This window comes from Corvus brachyrhynchos, unplaced genomic scaffold (assembly GCF_000691975.1).
Source record: "Corvus brachyrhynchos isolate BGI_N302 unplaced genomic scaffold, ASM69197v1 scaffold146, whole genome shotgun sequence".
Lineage (NCBI taxonomy): Eukaryota > Metazoa > Chordata > Aves > Passeriformes > Corvidae > Corvus > Corvus brachyrhynchos.
This window is the reverse complement of record NW_008238960.1, coordinates 1,233,755-1,260,010: the sequence shown is the minus strand read 5'-3', so window position 1 is coordinate 1,260,010 and position 26,256 is coordinate 1,233,755. Positions and strand designations below refer to the sequence as shown.

Below are 26,256 nucleotides of genomic sequence, written 5' to 3'. Positions count from 1 at the left end.
CCGGGGTCCGGCCGGACCCTGAGGAACAGCAGGCTGGAACAGCAGGCTGGAACAGCAGGCTGGAGTGGCAGGGACGAGCACAAATCCTGGTGGCCGATGAGATGTATCCAAACTGCAGAGCTGCGGTGGGAACCCCCGGAGGTCTGGGCAGGTGGGGGGGAGCACGGCCACAACGTAGCGAAGGCTTGAAGCAACAGCGGGGGCAGGGCAGCCACAGCCCGGCTCCCAGCGGGGCAGAGAAGGCGGGCTTGGGGTCCCAGGATTCCTCTGGCAGAAAGAAAAGCAGCCAAAGGAAGCAGCCTCCCTCTCTGTCCAAACACCGGGATTGACTGTCCACACACCCAGGTGAAACAAGAGTAGCCAGATGCACCCCACCCGCAGTGGATAGGTCGTTGTTTTTCTTAAGTATCCAGCAGTTTGTCCCCTAGCAACATGTATGGGGAAAATTTCTTTAACAGAAAAAAAACCCAGGAGAGCTCCTAAAACCCCAACAACTAGTCAGCTCTTTCTCAGTTTCTCCATCCTCTGCTTAAAATTGTTCCCCATCACTGCATCCATTCCCAGCCCAGGTCTTTGTGTGGAGACCCAGTCATCTTAGACTGACTTCTTGTTTCCTACTTCATATTTGAGCAATTTGGGAAGTTTTGGGTGATTACATGGTAGCATTTCAAGACATCCCAGTATTGCTTTGGAGAGACCGCTTTGAATCATGCATGCGATGAGCTTTAGAGATGGTAAGGTAGCAGTGTGGATTGTGGTGTGTTAAAGGAGGGATAAGCAGGAGGCACAAATTAAATCCTGGAATTATACATAATTCCTTCTAAATGTGACCAGTTGGGTTCTGCGCTATCCAGAAGTAAGAGCAGCAACCAGGTCACTTCCAGCTCGGCTTCATTCTGAGGTTGGTGTCCTGTTTCAGAGCTGCTGACAGGCTGCTTGGAACCCTGTCCACAACTGCAGCCAAGCCCACAGCAGAGTTTCTAGCAGTTCCAGGGTCCCAGGCAAGCTCTGGTTTCAGCTCAGACTCAGCATGCCCTCAGCTCCCACATATTCATTGCTATTGCTACCTAGGCTTGGTGAATTCAGGTTGGGAATTACCCACATTTCTGCCATCACATTTCTGACTGTACTGTAAGTGTCCATTTTATCCTCATCCTATAGGCTTTTTGTAATAGGAACATAATGTAGAGGGGCCAAAATAATCAAGAAAATATTCACTATTAAGTTTTTTTATTAAGTTGCTAAACCGTAAATTGTCATTTATCCAAGTGACTAGATTTCTCTTCTAGTATGCGTTGATGTCCAGGATATAGCTTGAACCTCTAGAAATTTCTGAAAATGGTAATACACTGGTTTTGTTTCCATTCAATCAGTTACTAAACCTTCCAGAAGTAACAGCATGGCTGCTGACCTGATTGTAGCATAAGTTCTTTCCCCAAGCAACTATCAAGCAAAGATAGTCCTAAAATAATGGGGTAAAAAGTAATGCCATAGAGAAGAGTTTCTTGGGAGTGAGAGGATAGGATTATTATCATTTAAGAGTGCCCTACTTTTCTTGTAACTTTAAAATTCCGTTTTACAGATAGACTTTATGGTCAAGCTCCAGATGCTTTTGTTTGAGTAGCCTCAACCTCCCTATGGACTCAACAGATGTACCACGAAATGGCATTGCTCACTGGGAATGCAGATCCTGAGTTCAGCTCCTGCTCCTTCAACAACTTGGAAAACCTGTGCGAAGTGCAAACCAAGAAAGGATTCTTCTACAAAAAGGCCAAACTTCTGCATCCTGGAGAAGACTTGTGCTGCCTGGCTCACTTGGATGACCGGTCCAGGTTTGTGATCATCAATGTGGGTGGTATTAAGTACAAAGTTCCTTGGACCACCTTGGAGAACTGCCCCTTGACCAGGCTTGGGAAGCTAAAATCTTGCAACAATTATGATGAAATCATGGACATCTGCGATGATTATGACGTTAGCTGCAATGAGTTTTTTTTTGACCGTAATCCTAGTGCCTTCAGAACGATTATGACATTCCTGACAGCTGGGAAGCTGAGGCTTCTCAGGGAGATGTGTGCTCTTTCGTTCCAGGAGGAGCTTGTGTACTGGGGGATAGAAGAGGACCACCTGGAGTGGTGCTGCAAAAAGAGGTTGCGACAGAAAGAGGAAGAGGCAGCTGAGGCCAGGCTGTTTGAAAGGGAGATGGTATTTAACGAAGCTACGCAATGTGCCTTCCAGGACAACAGCCGACTGAGTTTGTGCATGCGGAAGCTCAGGGATATGGTGGAGAACCCCCACTCAGGGATCCCAGGAAAGATCTTTGCTTGTATTTCAGTCTCTTTTGTTGCCATCACTGCTGTCAGCCTCTGCATCAGCACCATGCCAGATGTCAGAGAAGAAGAAGATCGGGTAAGTGTAGCTTTTCTTGGGGTAAAGTGTGTTTTGTATTGTTGTCTCCTCAGGGAGGGTGACAGGCAAAATCACTCCAGCAGATATGCAGGTATTGTGTTCAGTATATATAATGTGGAGGACTGGCTGGGTAGAGCACATATTGTCACTTAAAACTGAGGGAAGATTGGGCCAAATTCTGCCCTGCCAGCCCAGCTTAGCCAGTTCACACCAGCAGATAGCCTTACCCAACAGAGTTGTTTTCTGACATGTCTAACCAGATGAGAAACTAGCTACTCTGGGGATAAAAACCAGCCTTTCTTGTGCCTTAATGTTTTGAGGTTAGGTTTAGAGCTAACAGATCAATTTTCCCTAAAGGTACTTCAACAATTTGAATGAATTCTCAGTGCACCAATGTAAAAACCACATCTAAAGTATTTTGATGCTATAGGGTGATGTAAAGGCCAGGGAAGCTGAGGCAGCAACTTAACAGCAGAAACAGAGCAATTGTCCCAATTTTCAGACCTGCTTAATATTCTCAAGCGTAAGCTGTGGATGATTCATGCCCTTGAAAATCAAGTATTACAGATATTTTGTTTATTCTTTAGTTCATCAATTTCCTAAGGGTTTAGTTCCTTTTTTGTGCAAGCAGTTCACTTTCCTAGGATTAATTGTATGTGAGTGAGAGCTCATCTGAAAAATGGTAGAGGAGGACATTCACATTTTCTTCACATACATGATGAAATGCAATCTAAGGGGTTAGGGATGTTTTGAAGAATTCATGCCCTCTGTAGTTTTACCCAAGTCCAAGCCTGACATTAAGTGTTTGGGCTTATTTCCCAGCCCCGTGGTCATTAAATGTGGTTGTGAATTTCAGCTACTAAGACAGTACTTCACCCCATGAAGTGCTGCCTCTGAGCTGAAGGCTGAGCTCTCCTGGAAGCAGCTCTTCCCATGTGCTGTCACCCAGGGGCTGGATGGTTTGTGCCCCACTGCCACGAGCAGAAAAGAGGGTGATCATCCACAGACCGGAGGCATTTACTGTTACGTCACCTTGAAAGTAAAATGCACGCTGATGGGAAATGGATCCAGCCACTCCAGAAAGACCCCTGTGTCTGACTGAGCACTCTGCGTACAGTTAAACCCACCCTTTGCTTGTGAGGTCTGCTCAGGTTACATCTCAGCTGAGTAGTTTGATTTGGAATCAGACTCATTTAGGAGCAGCCAGGAAAAAAGATAAAACATTTGGTATGTTGACTGAGATATGGTTTATTATCAGATCTTTATTTTAAGGGCTTTTTCTGATTTAAAATTTGAGGATAGTAGTACTGGGGACTAGTTAACACTGTGTTGTCCTAATAATTTTTTTTTAAATATCATTTCCAAAACACATGCCTTTACTGTAATTAACTGTCAGGGCTCCAGTATCCTGAATTCTAAGCACAAGGGATATTTTACTGTTGAAAACTGAGATGTATTTAGTGTTTAATTTTTCCTAGGTTTAAATGAGAGCTGAACAATTGCTTTTAGAATTATGAGAGTTTAGAAACCTTATGATTTTACTAATGGTCTGAACATAAATAGGGACTCATAATAATAGGCTAATAATGTTTTTTGGGTGGCACAGGATAGTAATGAGGCTAGAGCAAGCATATGAGAGAAGCGTGAATTTCTTGGTAAGCTGGAACCATTAGACGGAGCACATTTTCATAGTCAAATGCAAAATTGTGCAAGAAAGATGAATGCAGGCTTGCACTTGTAAAAGCAGGGACTCTGGTTCCCAAAACAAGGCTCTATATAACATTTAGGGTACAAGCAACCATTGATTCCTATTGCAGCATAAAGTCAGAAGGGTTAATGCCATCCTCGAATAGCTAAGCTGGGGAGTATTAATTAGAAGCTGGAAGATTTTTTGTGCCTGTGTGCAGCATTGGTGAGACTGACACTAGAATATTGCAGCCGGTTCTCACATTCATATTTTTAACCGTGTTTTGAAAAATTGGGAGATGGTTAAAATCCTGTAAATCTTAGGCACTTGTAGAAAATGCCATACAATAAGACATTTGAACCTTTCAGTTGATTTAGATTATTGGAAGGAAGGTGAGTGGATTAGGTGCATAAGTGGTTTTTTTATGAGGGGAGGAGAACTGTATCATCTAAAAGACCTTTAAATTAAGCAGGGGGATAAAAATTAAATCCTTATAAATTCATATGGGAAACTATATGCCAGTATTTAATACCAAGGTGATTAATTACTGGGACAGACTAGGAAGAGAATTAGTGAATTTTGTACTTCTAGACATTTTCAGTTAAAAGCTCAGTGCCCTTTTATTTAGCATTCAGCTAAACAGACTCTACTTCAGTCAAAAGAAAAACATCAGTTGTAGATCAAGTTACAAAGGTGAAATTCTTGCAATACAGAGAAGATCAGAATAAATTATCCAACATTCTTCTGTGCCCTTAAATTCTAAAAGCACAGAGCTCCTGCAAATAATCTTTGTTCTGCTCTTTGCACGGGGAAGGTCTGTGGACAGACTGGAAAGGGTTATTTTGTTTGAGACAAAGGTGCACAGGGGACTGGTGAAGGATCACTTCTGCAAGGCAAGGAGTGGGCACCTGCCCACATGGAATCACTTGTAGGGTCTGGGACCGTGGCTGCAGACTCCCCTGCGTGTACTCTCTCTGTGGCTTAGCAAGCTCTTCAAGTAACAGGTGAGGAGAGAAGAGAGCTTTTGTGAATTCAAATTCATGGTAATCATCCTGAGCTGTATCCCTGGTATCTAGATTAAAATTTGTGCCCAGGGATAGCTCTTAGGTCTAGCTTTGCAGTCTCCTAGCAAGCAGAAAAAGGATGTGCATCCCTCCTGACTGAGGAACAAATAAATAGTAAATGCTCTTTCAAAGACACACCATACTCAGTGTGCACATTTTCCAGGCTTTCTGGCTGTCATTCCTGTTGTTATGGTTCTGTGTCAGGGTTGTCATAGGTGCTGTGGCTAGCAAACAGTTCCCTTTTCCTTGAGCTGGCGTTACTAGAGAAAACAAAAGCTCTATGTGCCATTTATCTGTCCTGTTACTGCTTCAGGGAAAGACAGAGAAGCCAATCATGAAAAAAACCATGCTGGAGAGCAATTTTCCATGCCCTGATCCTTTAATGCCATCCGAATGGACCAGCTGTTACACCCAGTGATGTCCTGCAGAGGTGTTAACGACCTCACACAAGATGTAAGTGTGGGACCTTAGAAGTAATTACCATGTGGGTGAGGAAATTATTTTAGGTGCTTGCCTATCTCTTTTAAAATAGAGCAGAAGATTCAATCATACACTCTGTTAACTTTATTAGCTGCTCCAGGTATTCTGGATGACAGTGGCAATCCCTAGTGGTTTAACAGGAGTGGGAAGGCTCATGCTCCCCTGTACTGTAGATGTCTTGTTCTTCATAAAGGTCACCTTGATTCACCTTGAGTGTTATCTTTTTTGGAAGTAGTATCGTGTATTTCAGATGCTGCACAATTGTCAGTAGAGTTAACATAATCAGATCCTGAACTACTTTCCACTTACCAAAGTAGGATATATATTTAGTCAATTTTTTTTTCTCATTTAGATTTTATTTACTGATTAAATTTAAGTAAAATCCACCAATCCAGCCATGTATATAATAGCTCCTTCTGGAAATTTCAGGAAAGGGGCACTTCAAGTATGTGAAGAAAACAAACATTCGAAGATGGTCAGGTTCTTCCATGTAAAGTAACAAGACAATGGTAAACTTTTAATTTCAAAATTTTCAGAATGGGAGATTTCAATGCAAGATTTAGATTTAACGGTGAAGTCTCCTATAAAGGCAAAATCTGCTGAGACAAAATCATAGCAGGAGCCTTCAGGCACCAAGCTCTTTCAAGACCACCTCAGAAGTCATCTCCAAGACGTAAAAATAGCCAGAAGCACAGAGTATCCTTAAGGCATTTTAGGCATATGCTACCTTCCAGTGCACTTCTCACTGCTCTAAACAAATGGCAGGCATCGAGTGACTCAAAGAATGCAGCTAATACATCAGAGAAGTCTTAAACCAGTCAGGGATACATTACAGCAAAAGCTTTAAACACACAGTAAGAGCTAAGCAACCAAAAGACATTGAGAGGTTCAGCTGAAAGCCAGATGGTCATCATACTAAACTCTTCATTTTTTTTCTTGGTGAAAGCAGAAATGTCAACCATTTCTATCTGAAGAAGAATCTTCTCTTTTTTTTTTTAGACAGCAGCCTTTGTCATCACAGAAGAAAAGGTAGAATTTAGAGAATAATATCAAACATTCTGCCCTGATTCACAAAAGCATTTATAGGCCTGAGTCTCCCTGAGCTCAGTCGTTCGTAGCAGCACAGTGCAAAACAGGAGAAGCAGATCAGAGAGTTCATTCTTCACAGTGCTTCCTGATGGGTTGGGAAAAGCTAGCCTAATTAAATATGCTGTGATAGGAAGTTACAGTTCAATAACCTTCAGCTGAAGAGCATTACAACAAAGAGAGAGACTTTTAAATAATGAAGTTAATAATAGCTCATAGAGAAGCCAAAACTATTTAGCCTTCTAAGCTCAATTTGCACACTGTGCTTCAACTTCCGTAATGGTGAGGATGGGGAATAGGTAAATTGTGAATGTGCATTTTAAACAATCTTGTGACTAAAGGTTTCATTTCACAAAGGTACACACAAAAGTAATCTCAGACAAGTTTAAGGGAGTCTTGTATAATGATTCTCAACAGCTTTTCATAGACAAGCTGTTCTGTAAGAGGCTGAATGAGCAGACAGTGAGGGTTGACTGAAAACTGTCTGAATGGTCATGCCCTGAGCATGGTGGTCAGTGACACAAAGTCTTGTTGGAGGCCAGTAACAAACACTGTGCCCTAGGGGTCTATACTTGGTCCAGTCCTGTCAGACTTCTTTATTAGAGGCCTGAGGATGAAGCAGAGTGTACCTGCAGCGAGTTTGCTGATGACAAACTTTGGGCAAGTGACTGATAGGCCAGACAGTTGTGCTGCTGTCCTGAATGGCCTTGACAGGGTGGGGAAACGGGCTCAGGAAGCCTGTGGACCTCAGCAGGGAGAAATGCAGAGTCCTGCATTCCCGGTGAGGAACAGCACCACATACCAGTACGTGTTGGGGGCCACCCAGATGGAAAGGAGATTGGTAGGAAAGGACCTGAGGGTCCTGGTGAACATCAAGTTGACCATAAGCCAGCATTGTGCCCTTGCTGCAAAGCAAGCTACCAGTGTCCTGGGCTGCATCAGGCAAAGTGCTGCTTTGAAGGGATGTGCTTTGAAGGGATGTGCTCCTTCCCCTCTGCTCAGCACTGGGGAGGCCACACCCGGAGCACTGTGTCCAGTGCTGGGCTCCTCAGCGGAAGAGAAATACAGACATGCTGGACAAAGTCCAGTGGTGCTTGCTGTCCTAAGATGGCACTCTGAGACTCTGGAATTACTGGAGAGCTCATTTTTATGACATTGTCTCTTTTCTGACTCTTCAGTTGTTGTTCTACATGTGATACTGAGACCTTGATATTAACTTAGTGCCACATGTGATGCATAGATGGTTTATTTTCATGAATGAAATATTAATAAAATTGCAGCTTGTGTTTTTGCTTGCTTTGTGGAATAAACTGTTCTAGAAATTACAGCACAGTCAACAAAAACCATGTATTTTAAAAAAATCTCCCTGCTGATGTTACAGATAACTATTTATAGTGTACAGGCACTGAGGGTGACTTTTTATAAAAAGAATCTTGGGGAATTGGACTAACTAATTTCCCTGGGGATCATCAGAGAATTTGTTATACCACTCTCAGCTCTGCTGTTTAAATGCAAAAATCATAAACTGTAACAGTATCACCAGTTTTGGCATCTGATCTACTGTACTTGCACCCTATATTGTTAATTTGCATTTTGTGTCTGCTCCAGACTCTTCAGGCCACAGCTGGCTGGAGGCCAGGGAAAGACCAAATGACTCAGTAGCAATTGTCACCTGCCTTTTCTATATTATGCATAAGGAAGTTCCTGTAGGCACATGAGATTCATATTCACTTTCACATTCACATGTCCTTGCTTAAGGGATGTAGAACTCAGAGAACTGCAGAACTCTATTTTAACTAAAAGTAAGGTGTTTCTCTTTTTTTTTTCTTTTCATAAGCTTAAAGTAGGTTTTCTCCTCAGATAGTACTTAAATGAAAATGGTAACACACACTCCGAATTACAAACTTTGATGGCATCCTTTACCCACAGCTTCAGTTATCAGCAATAAGCAAATGTTTACTTTCTTGTTGAAGTTCTCAATTGGCATCAGGTAGTTCCATCACCTGTTCTGTGTAGTCCTGCCCTTAGATTGTGAATGCTTTGGGACAGAATGTCTTAAACACAATGTCTATGGCCATCATAATAATAGAAATAAAAACTACATCTACCTGCTGTTCAGGTACATGGGCACTTTCCTCACGCCTCACCTAGGCAAGGAAATTCTTTTTGCAACTTAGTTCATGCTGAATCCAAACTGAGGAGTAACTGCAAAGTTCTCAAGTCTGAGTCATTTTAGCATGGTCTTCAGCTCCTCTCTGATGGTCAGAGACATCTGCTATGCAAGTTGTCTGTCAGACAGCTCAGGTTTGTTGAAAGCAGTGGGAAGTGATGAGGTTTGGTTTTGGTCAGTGATGTTGCCTTTGTGTGTCACACAGACAGCATTAAAATCACGAAGCCAAGAACCTCTGCGCTGCTCAATCTAAACCTTAAATGTCAAGTTCTGTGGGGCTTTCTGAGTGGTGTGCATCTTTTATCTGACTCCCATGGAATTTATATGCATGTTACCAATGGCAAAACATTCTTCACAAATACTAGGAAGTGGTGGTCATGTTCTTTGATCATTTTCCTGGGATCTGTCTGTGAGCCATCTGAATGATACAGTCCCTAATGTAAAAGAATACATTTATTTGTTTTTGCTTTGTGGATCTGAATCTAAATCCTTTCCTGGCCATCCAAATCCAGCTGTTATATGGAGCATATCTCGGTATCAGTTTATTTTGCCGAGTTCAGGATTGCTGTATTCGCACACTGAGGAGACACATTGGGTACTGCGAGTCCCCAGCATCGCTGCTGCACAACTCACTGCCCTCTGCACCAGCTCTGCCCACCACTGCCCAGGACCCCCGCTGCCTGCAAACCCCCTGGTCAAATAGCAAACCATGTGCCAGCTTTGCCAGCTCTTTTACGAAACAGTCCTTCTCCTTTGCAAGGCTGCCTTGAGCTGCTAACAAATACAAAACCTTTGAAGGAATGATTGGTTATTCTTGGTATTGGTTGTGTGGACAGAGTGCTGCACAACAACTGGCTGTATTTAGTCATGACTACATTTGGAGAGTTCTCACCATTTCTTCTCCTTGGCTTGCTTGCTCCTCTGGGGAAAAAAAGAAATTGCTTTCTGCAGTCCTCCCACCCCAAAAATCCAGCCTTCCTGCTTCACTGAAGCTGTCTAAACTTTAGCAGACATACCTGGTTGTTCCGTCATGGCAGCTGCTTCAAGAGAAGATAAAGGAAGCTCGGTCCCAGTAAGAAAATCATTCTCCATTGTATCAGGAGGGTTAGGAGGAATGTTGTATTTTCTTTCACTAAGAATTGCCCTTAGGCTGGGGGTGGGGATGCAGCACTGTGTAGCAGGTTTACACAGAGTCCTGTAGTGAGCCTGCAGACTTTCTGCTCAAACTCCCCTTCTCAGCAAAGTCACCGCCTGAGCTGTCCATGCCTGTCTCCTCCCAGCCATGGGTCTCACTGCAGCACCTTTTATTGGGCTGCTTTTCTCAAGTAAAGAGAGAAATCCTTATGGGTCAAGGAGCTGCCCAGGAAGATTTTGAGGACAGTAGGTTACAGTAGAGACTTTGGGAGCCACCTGAGATTCTCTGCAGTGTTTTAGGCTTAGAAGTAAAAAAATGGAGAGTGTTTCTCTGCACTGCTTGGGAACAAGGCAAGAGCTGACTAAGATAAAATTATTTTTGACTTGTTAATAACTTTATTCTGTGCCAATGAACTCTTTCAGTCTGCAGGATATCTTCTCATGAATAAATAGCAAGCTTAGGTCTTCTTTTAAATATTATATAAATATGCTGCAATGTAACATTAGTGCTAAATAATTAAACAGCTAAAACTATTTCATAAAACTTTGTCACATTGTTAACTGGTTTACATTTGGTGCAGTGTGGCTCCCTCAGCAAAGTATGCTCCATGTTTAATTTCTTTTAATATCTCTCTGGTTCCACCACCATAAGTAACTGTGCCTACCAGTGGGTTTACTCTCCAAACTTCCAGGTAAATCATCCAGGGAGTTTCTGAACCAATCTCACAATAATAGTTGCTTGGCCTTCAGACATGTTTGTAAAATTACTACAGCTACTCATGACAGCCTAATATCCTGGGGGTACAGCACAGCTCCTCTATTCCGTAGATTGCTCCACTGCCTTTTGCAGGGAAGCTTGGGTGCTGTGCGCTTATTGAGTACTGTCCCAGTGTTCTGAAAGAGAGAACTCTTTGTTTATTTGAAATGAAAATATCATCTGGAAAATTCACTTCAGAGCTCCAGGATATGTTGCTATCAATTCTGGAGGTTTGGAATGAAAGCAAGCAGGCAGATTTACATTTGGCTACACCTCATATAGCTACGCTGAGGTAATGAGCTGATTCATGTGTACGGCACTTAGAAGAATTGCATTAAATCATTCAGCATTATAAATGCTTACATTTTCATTGCCTAGAGTGGGACAATGGAGATGAAGTATAAAAGATTTTGAAACTGGGGGATTTTGCAGTATCCACGGAGACATTTAGATTCAAGACAAATTGAGTGGTATACAGATGGGAAAAAAAATGGTTATAAGATTTTTTGCAAAAGTTTTTAAACAAAGGCTTGAGAAAGGACCAGGAGAAAACTATAAAGCTGTTGGATTTTCTAATGGTAAGCATGATATTAGTTCCAAATAAAAATATCAAAAAGATAGTACTGGGTACAATCAGTCACATTTTTGAGCACACCAGCATATTTAATTCTAGTCTGTGTAGAACACCACTCATTAATCAGATTTAGTATAATTTTTTGAGGTTATAAAGTTTTCAGAAGAAAGTAACTTCTGATGTAGGTACTTCTGTAAGACATTTGAATTAGTGCCACACAACATTCTTCCTTAATAAAAAGGAATTTTTCAAAAATTAGCTTCCTTATTGTTTAAAAAAATTCTCTTAGATCTCGTAATAGCAGAAAACCAACATAAGACACAATATGAGGTTTGAGATACTGACATCCAGATTGATATCCATTTGGCAGGCAAATTGAAAAAAAAGTTTTAAAAATGGTTTAAAATCTGAAAGTTCTGCTTCGTAGTGAGATGCTAGAAGTGCTTTTAATGCAGTGAGAATCATAATAAGAGAATGTCTGTGGGCAGCAGTGAACTGAAATAACTGAAAGGTGCGGCTGGACAAACTCATGCTCTGAATTAAAGTGTGTTACAGGGTGGATAATTAACAATGGAAACCATTTATCTAGACATGCCTGCATGCATCTCACAGAGTTTTTAAATACATTCTGTCAGTCCTTCTCAGCTCAGTTGAAGCCATGCATATGATTCATGAGCCACTCGGCAAGATCCTCTGCCCCACAGGGGATCAGTGCAAGAGCCTCTTCTGACCTTCCAGGGCGGTGAGCCATGGCCACCCTGTCCCTGACTCACTGGTGCAGGAGGTGCCAGCAAGGATGCTGTGCATCTTCTTGCTGTCTGGGGCTTCCTTGGCCCTCATGAATATTCAGACTTGAAGGCATCGGTAAGATGAAATGAGCAGTGACAGTTCATAATTGTGATTAAAGGCAAGGGCAGCCAGAAAAAGCTCAGAAGCTTGGAAGCTCTCTGAAGAGTGACGTGGCATGAGTCTGGTCCCATGAAGGCACCATCCTAACCCAGGTGTCTTGTCCAACACTGACTGTGTTTGTAGGGGGTGCCACAGGGCCAGAACAGGCTGGACATGTGCCAGCCCACCCCTCTGGCCATTAATTCACTCTACCCTCACCCTTCCATAAGTTACACACACAAACAATCCCTTTCCCTCTGCCCCGTCTCAGTTCCTGAGCCAGGATTCAAATAGGAAATACAGAGAATAGAGTGAAGGTCCCAGCCATCCAATACATCCTGAGCTGTGCTGGGAGCTTGGCACCTGGGACATGGGGTAGTGATGATGACAAGAGAAATTGCAGCACTCTCCTGAGAAGTCCTTGCACTGTCTGACTATGAGCAGATGCTGCAGAGATTTTCTCCCAGTCTGCAGCTCGTTGCCTTCATACACAGTAGAAATGTTGGGTGTTCTAAGGTAAGTTCTTGTATGCTGCACTGCTGTCACAGAGAGCACTGTTTTTACTGTTGCCTTGAGCAGAAAGAGAGAATGTGAAAGCGTGTGTGGTTTCACTGTGGTCACATCCACCTCGTAAAAATCCATCACAGCTTAGAGCATTTCAGTGCAAGGGCACTGCGGGAGCTCGCTGCCAGCTGCGCCTGAGCCGCTACCAGCAGGAAGACAAATCTTCCCACAGGCAACACACGCAAATCCTTCCCTTGCTCTCAGATAAGAGGATAAAGAAAGACTGAGGGCAGAGAGATACAGGTTTGGAAAAAAATGCAAAAGGAAAACAGTAAGCTTGACTCTGTCCTCCTTTCTTCCAAGAAAAGAAACAGACACCCCCAGATCTTATAGCAGGTTACAGGGTTGCAGGAACCAGTAAAATTAATATGGGTCAGTAAAATAGAACTAGCAGTGAGTGGGAGGCAGGAGGAGAAGAGCTTCAAAAACTGATTGAAAGAAGGGAGAAACTGGCATAAATAAGAGGGAAAATACACTTTAAAATGCTATTAAGAATCAGTTGTTCTTTTAGTTAAATTAGTGAGAGAGAGAGGGAGAACAGACTGAGATTCTTTTTTAGTGTGAGACAAGCTTGAGGAGGAGATGGAAAGAGGATGCTGGGTTTAGGAAGACCACAGTTCTAGGCAGTGTATATCTGCGGGTATCTGTGAGCACAACCAGGTGCCACCACATCACCTTTTCCCAGGTATTTTGTAGGTGTGAAAGTGTTGGGAATGCCACTGCTTTGTCACACAACCTTGTCTCTCTTGGGCTGGTCCTTTTGGAGGGGCGTGCAGGTGTTCCCATTCCCTGGGGAAACTGCTCAAACTGCACCCAAGTGCCCTTGGCGAGAACTCAGCCCTGCTCTGGTTCTGCAGATTTATGCTGGTTTGGTTTAAGGGAGATAGCCCCCATCTTTGTTTCTGCAATCCTTCCCTGTCTGTGAGGAGCAGGTGTGCTGCAAGTGCCAAGTGCCATTGCCCAAGCTTTTCCAAGTGACAGCGGGGTCTGCCTTGTTTTCAGAGCACTAGGATAGAAACTACAATTCTTCAGAAATCAGATTTGCTAAGTTGCAGTGTAACTGGGCTTCTTCATGTGAAAGCTCAATCAAGCATTTTCTTAGATTTACAGGTACTGGATTTTTTTTAAGAATCATTGTAAACTTCCAAGGCTCTGATGCCTCTATCAGAGCTAGAAAATAGAGGGGGCTGAGGAGGAAGTTTTCTATTCATGTAAAATCAGGGGAAGAGGGGGACACTTGATGCCTTAGGTTTTAACTTCCATATTTTTCAAATCCTGTACTGCCTAGTGTGTAACTCTGAAGCTTCTTGTAGCGTGTTAACTTCTGCTCTCTCATGCTAGGTAGACATAACAAAGCCTCTCCTGGCTTGCTCTCCAGGGACACTCCGACCATCCTAGTCCCAAAATGTAAACCAAACCCTCTGAAAGGGGGGCAAGCCTGGGGAAACTACATCATTAATTAAAGCTTTAATTGGAGAATTAACCCTGATATGCAAATGAAGCAAACTTATAAAAGTGTGAAGAACTCTTGATCTGTCATCCATCTTGGGGTCCATTTTGAGAATAGCCTCTGGCTCTGCAGGGGGTACCTCTGAAGGCCATTTGAATAAATACCTACCTTTATTCCCTTACTCCTGTCTAGTCTCTGTTTGTAGGTGGCCTCTCAAGGCATCAGCTTGTCAGCAAGGAGACTCCCGGTGCTTCATTATTCTCTTGGGAATTTTTACTTTAAATTTCAGTGAAAAAAGGGGCCAAACCCAAGAAAAACATTCTGTAAATCTGGAAATAGAAAATTCCAAGTTAATTTTAGTCAGAAATACTAAGAACATCTGTGTTTCTAAATTGAAGCTGTTCTTTGGAGGACACCTTGACTTGGTGAAATCATCATTCTTTTTCCTGCTTCCTGCCTGTGTCGGTAGCAGTGACTGATTAACAAATCCTCTGTGCTGAGCTGTCCCTGAGGCCAGGCTGGGCAGGTTGCGTCTGGTCCAAGCACAGCAGGCTGTGCAGGAATCGTGGGTACACCTGGACCCCTGTGTCACCCACAGGTGTTTCCCACAGAGGGCTCAGCTGCAGGGCAAAGACAAGCAAGCCATATGGGCTGTGGTCTGTGAAATCCTGCCTCAAATGCCATGGGAGTTGATGAGTTTCAAGTACAATACCTTGTTCTCCTGGACCTGTGTCTTCCTGTGTAGCTATTTGTCTTCAGACAATTTCCCAGTGGCACTGAGTGGTTGTAAAATTGACAAAACAGACCCCAGGTATAAAAGCAGTATTTTCATTTAGAGTATTTGTTCAAGCAAATGGCAGTAAATTTATTCTTGTACATATAGGTTGTAGTTCTCTAAATATTAGTAATAGCGTGGTTATATCTTAAACTCATGCACAGACAAAAGCTGTGGACCAGCCAGGTGGGGATCTCAGACCCCGAGGGCCAACTCCAGCAGCACCAGGAGATAATTTCCTTTCCCAGCTGAACCTTGTGGGCAGGTAGGACTCAGAGGGCTCCTCTGAGGTGAGCGCAGACCCCTGTTCTCATGGGAACTACATCACACCACCAACTGTAGAAACTGAAAAGCTTCATCTTAAAAGCACTCTGGTCTTCCCTGTTCTTGGAGGGGGTCTCTTTTGGAACCTCGTGTGTCTTCTAGAGTCCAGGTTCTGAAAGCTGCTGTAGCTATTTCTTCTCTGGCCAACACTGTCCTGTCCATTAGCAATGGGTTCCCTTTGCACACAGCCACTACAGACTGAGCATGTAAGGTCTCTTCCCTTCACCCTCCTACCTCTCCTGCTGATTGCAGTTATCCAGCTGATGGTGTTGCCCTTCCCAGCCACTCCTGGACCACGTCTTCAGAAAATGTTACCCAGGGTGTATCACTCCTCCTTATGTTACAGAATAGCTCCTCGCTCCTGGGTGTGGTGTGATCAGAGTGGGAGATACGAGCAGCTGGCTGCTGGAGCTCATACTGTTTCCTCAAGCTGCTCCCAGCCACGGTCACAGAGTCTGAGGAGCTTTAAGACATTGGACGTCTTGACACCTCCCCCCAGCCTCTCTGGATGAGGTGCTGTGCTGTTCCTGACAGGCATCTGAAAATCAGGCAAATTGATGGTGTTCTGTTTCATAGGTATTTTATGGTCTGTTTTATTCTGTGTTTCCTCCTTCTTGCTGATTTTTGCAGAGCCAGATAGCATTTTTTCCCTCTTACAAATACTGTTGCTTTTGGAGAAGTGTGTGCTAAAAACGGGCACAGGCATGAGGAGAGCTAGTTCAGAAGAAGGTATTAATGAGATGGCATTTTGTGCATCTGTAGTACTACTCACGTGCTTTCCATTCTTCCCAACAACTCTACTGTTGGGAAAAAGGGGCAGGATAGTGGACCAAAGAATATATCTGCATGTGTCAGGGACAGTATGTGAAGGAGGCAGGGAAATGGAAGAAAGCCTTAGGACCACAGTAGCAGATCTTGCCTGGTAGGTAGGTGATTGAATCCCTTGTGTCTGTGTCTTTCTCCACAGTTCAGATGCATATGCCAAATCCATGCAGTCAGCTGTTAAGACATCTGTAGCATTTCCAGGGAAAAACGTGTCAGTTAAACAGGTCTCAAAGCTCAGTATTTATGGCTTAGGAACCCGAGGCCAACTTACAGTATCTAATTTTGGTTGTACAGTTTGGGGCTGAGATGGCCCAAAGCAGCAGCTGCTTGTGGATTGGGCAGGGTAGCTGAAGGAAACATGGCTGGTTCCTTCTGCAGCCTCCTGGATCAGGAGTGTCTCCTGTCTCTTTAGTCTGCAAGGGTAGTCGTAGGTAAAGTCCTCATGTGGTCTTCTTTCTCATTGACTCCCAGACCCTTTTGCGAGCTTTTCGTGAACACAGCCATCTGGCTTCACAGTTACAGGTCAGAGGAGCAATTTGAGACAAATGAAAGGCACATGCAGGTATCTCAGTAACCCCTTGGCTGCATGACTGCAAGTGAATAGCGCAGTTTGCAATTCCACAAGCTGATTAGACTCTGGCTGGGTATTTTAGCACACCCTGCAGTTACCTTCTAGCAGTTGCCACAGTCTTTTGGCATCTCCCTTGTTTGTTGGTGTTCCATGTTTATTTGCAGCTTTACTGGCAGGATAAAAATGGCAGGCTGAGGGGTTTTGAGAAGTGGTGATCTGGGCTGTGCTGCCTCAGCATCAAGGGAAATCCGGAGAGGTGTAGCTCCTGCCCACCTCTTTGTCCTTTCTCCTCAGCAAAGACAAATTGTACAAGAGCTATCTTGTGTCCACAACAGGGCTGCACAAAGTTAGCAACAGCCCTCCCCTCGGGAGGCACAGGTTACCTTTGCTGGCAGCTGGGCTGAAGATGAAGCACGAACTAAGCTCGAGTTACACATCAAAGTGTGGATAGCAAGAAGCAGAGGACTCTTTCATGGCCCTTCAGTGACTTTAAAAACAGAAACTGTTACTTCGACTTCACAGCCAGCCAGCTTTGAGGACAGGCTGTGCAGTTATCTGAATCATCTTTGTTCGGGAGCACAAGGAAATATTCGGAGCAGGCTGACTGCAAGTTCAGCCTGACCCCAGCGTTAATAGCAGAGGCACTGAGTTACAATCACCGTGTCTGTGGGTGGTCAGAGCGAGGGGAGCGTGCCTGTGCCCCAGGGCAGGGTGGGATGCTGCCCTTCCAAGGTAGGTCACATCATCGGAGTCGTGCACTCATCCCTGCTGCGAAAATTATCTGGATGCTTTCACCAGAAAATCACATTTCATCAGAAAATTGCCTTTCATCAGAAAGTGCCAGCATGAGCAATATCTTTGGGTTTCATTGGTGAGGCATGTTTCTGGGAATGTTGCTCTTTTGCTGGAATTTTTCTCAGGGAAGGCTTCTGCATTTTACAATGACAAGAGAAGGCAAATGACCCAGCACCCAGTGTTCCAGGCGGTCCCACACAATGGGACAGAACCAGGTGCAAGCTTCCACCCTGCTCTCATAGGAGTAGGAGCTGGGTCTCTCGAAGTCCGGCAAAGGCTCTGGCGTTGGGCTGGTGAATAATTGGTAGTGGAGGAGTGTCTGTCCTCTGAGTCACCCTGCAGATGTTCATTGAAACAGGTGGCTCAGCCTCCCACCCAAATCCCAGGGAAACACTCTAAGCCTCTGGACTGGGGACTGTAGGCAGACTTGTCAGCAGCCTCAGGGACTTTGTCTGCACGTCCCTTAACATGGATCTCTGACGCATGATCTCAGGTGTATCAGAATTTCAAGTTCCACACTGTCATTAAAAGAGAGTTTGATCTGATGTGCGCAGAGAAACACTTGAAATGCGTGACCCGAAAGGCTCAAGTAACAAGGGGCAAGTGGACGTGAACAGAAACCTCATTTTAGAAATGTCATGACTTTCAAGCTTATGTAAGTACTTTTGTATGCAATATCTCTCATGTTGGGGTTTGTTTTTTTCTTAACATACAGATTTGACAGCCAGGGAGATCTCACTACAGGGTCAAAGTGGGCAGCATTGAAACTTCTTCCTTGAAAGTGCTGTTGAACTGCTGACCTTACAAAAAAGTGCATGGAAAGCAAGACAAGAACCGGGGCAGTTAGAGGTGATCTGCCTTTTGTCATCTTCTAATGCAGAGGGATTAGAAGATGGCGTCAAAGCCTGCAAGAATCTAAGGAAGAATCTCAATTTCTTGTCAGGAGACCAGAGGACAAAGGCAGGGCTAAGAAGTCACACAACACACAGTGGGGAATTTTTCTGAGGTTCAGTAGGGAAGTACAAGTGAAATGGACCCTGCAAGCCAAACCAAAATGTTTCTGAAAGACGTCTGCAACTTTTAGACAGGCCATACAGAACAATGAATACAGATGGATTTGAACTCCAGTGACACCATTTCTTCGTTTTGTAATTTTCCTTTTGCCAAAGGAACTTTTGGCAAAGAAAACGTTTCTCCAGAAGAAAGATGCTGTGGTTGGCTTTTTGACAGCAGATTTCTATAGGTCCTGATGAAGGAGACTCACTTTAATTTGACTGCATAGAATTACTCACTGAATCCTTTCTTACTTTCTTTCCTTGTGCCCTATGTTGTCATTAGTATATAGCCCCCAAATCCTGTGCAACTGCAGGTATTTTCCCATACTCAAGTAATTTCTGCAGGAAAAAAAAAAACCTACACACTGTTTGAAAGAAACAAATGTACACAGATAAATAAATGTACACACCTTGTAAAGAACAACTGTTTTCCCTGTGGATCAATTTCATCAATCTAAATATGGAAAAGTAGTGATAAAAATGTATCCATTAGATTACAGGGTGAAGAAATTTGGTTCATTGGTATGAGGGAGAGCTGTTTTGCTTATAGAAAGTAAAAAGCAGTGTGTAGTTGTTAATGGACATGTTTATGGCCACAAGTTGATATAGGTCAATCTTCTTTGAGAACATACAGATTTGATGAAGACCTCTTTTGGGCAGGATGCGCTATTCTGTTAGGACTTGTTTTTCTTGTGTTTCAGTGGCTGATTAATTCCTGATTTTTTTTTTTTCCATCTGCGTGTGTGCCTTTCTGAGAATTTTTGCTTTGTTTTCTTGAACGGAAAAACCTCAAAAGCCTCAGCAGAGTTACAGCATCCAGTTGGACTGGAACACATAGTTAGAAGTTTTAGAAAGCAAAAAAGTGCCTTTTTTTTTTCTTAACCAATGCTGTAGTCAAGCAGGAAAAAAACTGCAAAGAAAAGCAGCTGCAGCTGAAAGAAACAAAGAACAAAGAGCATGAAATACATTTTTGCTGTTGCTGTTTTTGATATCATGTGAGGATAATAATAGGTCACACCTAGATGATATTGAAACATGGTCCAAGGGACAGGAAGACATTTAATTAGTGAAAAAAAGAGACCTCTGGCAGGTTGATTGACACACAGATCTGTTTTCTAAAAGCCTGTTCAGACCCTCTTATTCTCAGGACAGCCTTTGGACAGAGCCTGGCTTGGTCAGATTGTGATAGGTTAATAAGGATATTGAGCAGACCAGTGCTTTGCTGGAGACAATTATGCATTAGCTGGAAGGGGGGGTTGTTTCATCCTGTTGAAGTGAACTCTGTGTAGCAGAGCATTATCACTCCACTCTACTGAAAGTAAACATTGCGACTTTCCCATTAGTTGTCAGCTGTGGAGAGTGGGAAGAGTGGAAAAATGCCAGGGCCCAGCATTGACTCTGGATGGAGGAAATTTCAGCTCCTCATTATCTTGATGGGCAAAGATGCAGCTTGGTTCTGCAGCATTGGATTATCTGAGCTCCAGATTCCACCAAGCTTCTTGATTGTTCTTGGCTGAACAAAAGTTGCCAGGCTTCTCCCACACTTGCATTTGGGATGCAGTTCTGCAGGAAGATTGAAGACAGAAATAGCAATGCTTTAGGTCTGTGAACCTACACAGGATAAACATGTCAGAGTGTGGGAGAGGACAGAGTCTTCCAAAAGTCATCTTCACTGGTAGCCCATTAGTGAGGAACAGTCTTCACTCCTGTTGTCTCCTACACCAAAACTCACACACAAAAGCCCTTGGGAGAGTCTCCTCTCCATATGCAGCTATATAGAAAGTGCTGGGACAATTAGGTGCCAAATTAGCTATTAATCACCTTAGTGACTTTGTAGGTTTATTTTAAGGCTAAATTCTCCATAGGCTTCACTGACTTTGCTAAAACTTTTAGTGGCATGAAAAATCTGTACATGTACATCAGAATCCCTAACACTTCCTGCCAGATAGGGCTCTTAAGGCAAGATGTACCTGAGTTTCCATAGAAGGTGGTCCAAGTAATGGTGCACCTGTCAGAGAAAGCAAATTTGCACATTTGGATATTTATCTCGTCACTGCTGTTGCTTTGCTCGAGCCATAGCTATTCTTCTCTGGGTTGTAGCCCTAACACCTCAAACTGATCCTTTTGAGCACCTGCAAGGATAGGATGAGGAGCTGCAAATCCCCTTCAGCCATGGATGGCCCTCAGGCGTGAGATCAAGCATATCCTGATGAGAGATTCCCAGGCAGCAGAGCTCTGGGACAATGCTGGTCTGCTGGCTGGTTTCTGGGTCATAAGGAGAGAAGTTACAGTGGTATAGGCAGAGTCCTTCCACTGACTTTGTGAGCTTCGACTCTGGCTCACAGAGGCAGATTTGTGCTGTGGTGTGAAAGCATCTTGATTCTGTATTTGATAGGAGAGCCCGACAGCTTAATTATGCTGTGACAGGAGGAAAGCGCCTAGAAACAAAATATTATATCCAATGTATTATGATTGTGACAAAAATACTTACTTATGACCAAATTAGTTTGGTGAGGCAGATATAAATTAAGCTCCTTCTAGTGTTCACACGTACCAAAATTAGGAATTTAAAGACAGGCTGTCTGAGCTACTATACTGGTAAAATAAGATTATCATTCCTCCCTGCAATATACTTAAAATCTTGACAGTAATTTCAAGGGGATAAGTAATTTTTCTCTCCATATCAGCATGACCCCCTGGGAAACAGTGGGAGGTACATCATATGCCAGTTGAAAGTGGAATACAAAACAAAAATCCATAAACACAAGGCATTGCAACTTTTTATTGTGGTTACTACAAGGACCATAAATTCCTTTTCACATCTCTTTTTCATGTTGACATCTCTTTAGTTATTGTCTCAATCTCTTCCTAAGTGTAAGAGGTGCAGGGTACCTCAGCATTTTGGTTAACATACTGAGGTAACTAACCCAAGGCTTTGTATTCAATGTGATGACACTGCTCTCACTGCTGGCAGTGCAACGGCCCTTGAAACATATCCAGTCCCTCCACAACATTTTGGGGAAGGCTGCAGTTAGCAAAGAGGGCAAAAGCCTCATCAGTCTTATGCTGCTTTCTTTCCCAACAGGGAAAAAGCCTGTGCATACACACTTTAAGAGGAATGAAATTAGCATGTGGTGCTGTGCAGTAAAAATTTCCTTGGCTCTCTGAGCAAAAGACTCCTGTGGCTGAGTATGTGGGCAGAACTGTTAATAGATGTGCCAGGTTCTCAGCTTCTCCAGTGGTGAAATGGGGACCAGCTTGACGCAGCCTCGCTGTGATTCTCAGCTGATGTTTTATTGCTATAATTTGGCATAGGCAAGTAAAACAAGGTTGGGCATTGGGACCTAATACCTGTTGCAACCAGTGGGAGTCACACACCCCACTAGCATGGATGGACTCCTTAAAAGAGTTTTCACAAACTGTTCAAACTGGCACACTGAATAAATGTACACTTCCCTTAAATAAATATACACTTGCCTTCCACACAAAGCCCCCAGAGCACTCACACTTCTATATGAGCATTTACAGAGGAAACAGCACTAGCACTATAATTGTCCACTTCAAAATCTGTTTACGTAGAGAAGTTGTTTATTACTCAGCTGGAGGTACCAACAGTGCTGTAGCAGAGAATTGCCACAGTATTAACAACCAAAGAGTGGCCATCACCAGCATTATTGTTTATTGCCTTTCCAGTGCACTGGGGCTGACTTGTTTATAAGCATCGTAACCAAAGAGCCAGAGCTCTCTTTATTTGCCACCAAGTGAGCCTGCAGGGAAGAGCACTGCTTCCAGTGCCTCAGAAAGCTTGGGGAAGGCACTGTGGTCACTAGTTGTTACAGGTGAGGTAACTAAAAACACTTACCTCTCCATACCCCACTCTGTCCTCTGGTATTTTTTCTTTTAGAAATGCCTACATTTCTCAGTACTTTATATAAGCTTTTGACTGTAGGGGTAGAGTGTTAATAAATTTCACTGGAATATAAAATACGTACTGTATTTAGTGAATAATAGATTATAGATAATTCCAAGCATATCACTTAAAATGCTGTAAGTGTTTATGAGCCATTAGTAAGCAATTTATTATTGATCAGGAAGGGAAGGAAGGATCACACATTTCTTACAATCCATGAATCCTGTATTAATCCTTTTTAAAAGGTGTTAAAGTCTTGGTTAGAAATGAGCCCCTGGCCTTTTAGCAGTAGCCTGTCTGGCCAACAGCTGATAAGATCACACCAAGTTCTTGGCAGCTTTGGGACACTCCAAAGCACTGTTGACTTGTCCTGTAGTCAAACATATAGCCTGACCTGTCCTGGAGCCAAACATGTAGCCTCTGGTTTTAATACCTCTCAGCAGCCATGATTTTACTTCAGTACCTCGCAATTTGTATCAATTTCACATGGTGGTTTTATTTAAGAAGTGATTTCTCTATTTCTTTGTTTCAACGCCCTGGCTAAATCTGTTTCTTCCCCCTTTTATGTGTTTCCCACTCCTCCCCAGGGTGAATGCTCACAAAAGTGCTATGACATCTTTGTGCTGGAGACGGTGTGCGTGGCATGGTTTTCCTTTGAGTTCCTGCTGCGATCCATCCAGGCAGAAAACAAGTGTGCTTTCTTGAAAACCCCGCTCAACATCATCGACATCCTGGCCATTCTGCCTTTCTACGTCTCTCTCATTGTGGATGTGGTTTCCACAAAAAACAGCAGCAAGCCTGGCGGGGGAGCTGGGAACAAGTACCTGGAGCGAGTGGGGCTGGTGCTGCGCTTCCTGCGGGCGCTGCGCATCCTGTACGTGATGAGGCTGGCGCGGCACTCGCTGGGGCTGCAGACGCTGGGGCTCACCGTGCGCCGCTGCACCCGCGAGTTCGGGCTGCTCCTGCTCTTCCTCTGCGTCGCCATGGCCCTCTTCTCACCGCTGGTGTACTTGGCTGAGAGCGAACTGGGAGCCAAGCAAGAGTTCACCAGTGTCCCCTCCAGTTACTGGTGGGCTGTGATCTCCATGACAACTGTTGGCTATGGGGACATGGTGCCTCGTAGCATCCCCGGACAGGTGGTAGCCCTGAGCAGTATCTTGAGTGGGATTTTGCTGATGGCTTTCCCAGTGACATCTATCTTTCATACCTTTTCCCGTTCCTACAGTGAGCTGAAGGAGCAGCAGCAGCGAATAGCCAGCAGGCAGGTGCGCCAGCGGCAAGAGAACACTGAGCTCCCAGGTGATGACAGTACAAGGAGGCTCAGTGCCACATTCCCACCAAGTGCTGGTGGGCAGGAGGGTCTGCTTTTGGTGGACCAGTAAGCCAAGAGAAGTTCTTGACCCTGAATAGCTGAGGACATATGTTGGCAGCACAAGAAGCAGTGGACAAGGGAGGTCAGTTCTGCAAGAAGAACCCCATGAACTGCATAAATGAGGGGCAGACACACACAGGGTTTCTCTAAAGACCAACTTCTGATCTTAAGGGACCTCTTAAAAGTACCCCTAGAAATTCTACCAAGTACAGCTCTGCTCCATTGCTTTTCTTAGGGCTTTTCTTTTCTATTGAGAAAGTGGTTTTGGGTACGCCGGAGGAGCAGCCATTGAACATAGCCAGCCAGCAGAATGTAATGTGTAGCACAGCCTGTGCCAGGTGCCATATGGCAGAGCAACCAGTGTGCCACCTCCTCCCTACCCTGCTTGGTGGCACTCCCTGTGCGAGGGGCTGAGCGAGGGGCTCCCCGTGCTGCGACGCCCCACAGCACATTTGTTTTGGCAGCCCCAGCAAGGAACACAAACCTCAGACAAGCCAAGGGGAGAGGGCAAGAGAAGGGCAGAAGCATCCCTTCAGCTTTACCAGGGGCTTGGTTCTGTCTTCTACAGATGAGGCAGCGCAGCCGGAGCTGCCAGCTCTGAATGTGTGTGAGCACAGTTTGCATTATTTAGTAGAGATGCATATTTACCATCCTAAGCTTTGTATCTTAGCCCCATGACAGAAATATACATACAAAAAAAATCTTTCTGACTGTGGTACTGAATGTTAACTTGGTTTTTTTCCTTTGCTAACAGTCAAATATAACAAATACTATTACAAATGATGATGTTTCTCCACTTTCTGTTAACTATTTCCATCTCTCGTGTATGAAGAAATGTGTTTAATAGGCAACTGAACCAATCTGAACTACATGTAGCCCAAGAAGGGGAGGGTGATGTTAAATCAGCAGTGACTCCCAGCTCTGGATAGTCTTCCTCAGTGGTGGTGGCTGCACTGAGTAGTCATGTGCAAACAGGAGTAGAGGAGTAGTCCAAACCCGGTGAAGCCAGCAAGACACCTTCAGTGGGCTCTGGCCTGAGCTGCAGTGCAGCAGCTGTGCTCTGTGTTAGGAATAGCCTTTTGGTTTTGCCCTCCTACTAAGAAAAAGACAATCCTGTCATTAGAACAAGCGTTCTGGCCCTTCTTCCTGATTCTCAAAGGATTAAGTCAATTTAAAGGGAAAATGAATCATATAGTGGCATCTGCATTTTCCTTATTGATGCCAGCCCCATGCATGAGCTTTCCAGGCCCCACCCTGGAGGAGCTCTATAGCTGGTCCAAGTCAGGGTGCTCTGTGGGTCTTTCAGTGCTCCTACAGGTGGGATGTGATCGGGGAATGGAGGGAAATGGAATCCAACAGTCTCTTGTACCTACACCCCTATTTGTACTAAAGCCATGCAGTATCACCCTCCATATTCTCCTCCTGCCAGAAAGGGAACAAAACCTGATATGTTGAAGATGGGTTTTGTCTTGGTCTGTTGTTTGGGGATTTTCTGCCTCAGCATATGTCATAAAACCAATCCTCACATTAGCAAACTCTCATATTAAGCCATTCCTTATAGGAATGAAGCAAGGGAAATGGAAAGGTTACACTTTGTTTTAATAAAAATTAAAAGCTTTGTTGCTGACTGTTTGTGTCTGGTGATTTGGGTGTGGGGGGAGGTGGTGTTTCACCATGCTGATGTGAAGTAACGCGTGTTACTTGCTGCTGAGACTGCGGGAGATGGAGGCAGCAAAACTGAGCCCCCCTACCCTGCAGGATGCACCTGGGTCAGCAAAGCCCCAGCTGTACTGAACTGCAGGCAAACCAAACACAGGTGCCCACGCTAGGGCTCTGCCCATCCTTCACGGCCCAGCAGCATTGGGAACACATCTGCTCCTTGTGCCAGAGAGCAGGGCCAGGGGCTGGTGGCTGACGCCTGGGCTGACTCAGACTCCTGGCAAAGCAAAGCCAAGCCAGCGCTGGGTTGCTGTGACTCATGAAAGACTTTGATTTTATTGGTTTTTTATTCCTGATGCAGGCATTTCTTTCATTAAGGGTTATTAAGGTCTCACCTCAGGGATACAGCTTTGCAGCCGGCTGATTGCAACCAGCAAAGGGAGCAGTGGCAGAGGGACAGTGTGGCTGGTGCTGTGGGGCAGCATGGTGCCCCTGCTGGTGGCATTCAGGTGCTCAGTCTTAAGGTGGCACCCGACAGACTCACTAGGTGGACTCATAAGTTCACTCCTCATGGTGATCTGGTTCATGCACACCAGATGTGTTTCATGCTCCATCTCCAATATGAATGAAATGACCATGGCTAGTGTGCATGGAGGGTGCAGAATGCATCTCTTCAAGGTGGTGAAGCCCACAAACTGCAAGCACTCTTA

General features: G+C 44.2%; 1 protein-coding gene across 1 annotated transcript in view; it reads left to right on the top strand.

Annotated features, from left to right (window-relative positions):
* KCNG2 (potassium voltage-gated channel modifier subfamily G member 2) overlaps window positions 1-25,514 on the top strand; it is a 54,507-nt gene extending 28,993 nt beyond the window's left edge. Inside the window, exons 2-3 of the mRNA XM_008637122.2 lie at window positions 1,583-2,406; window positions 23,103-25,514. Coding sequence (XP_008635344.1) covers window positions 1,651-2,406; window positions 23,103-23,897 — 1,551 coding nt within the window. The 5' untranslated portion in view covers window positions 1,583-1,650 and the 3' untranslated portion in view covers window positions 23,898-25,514. The remainder of the gene's footprint in view (window positions 1-1,582; window positions 2,407-23,102) is intronic.
* Window positions 25,515-26,256: the final 742 nt, after the last annotated feature.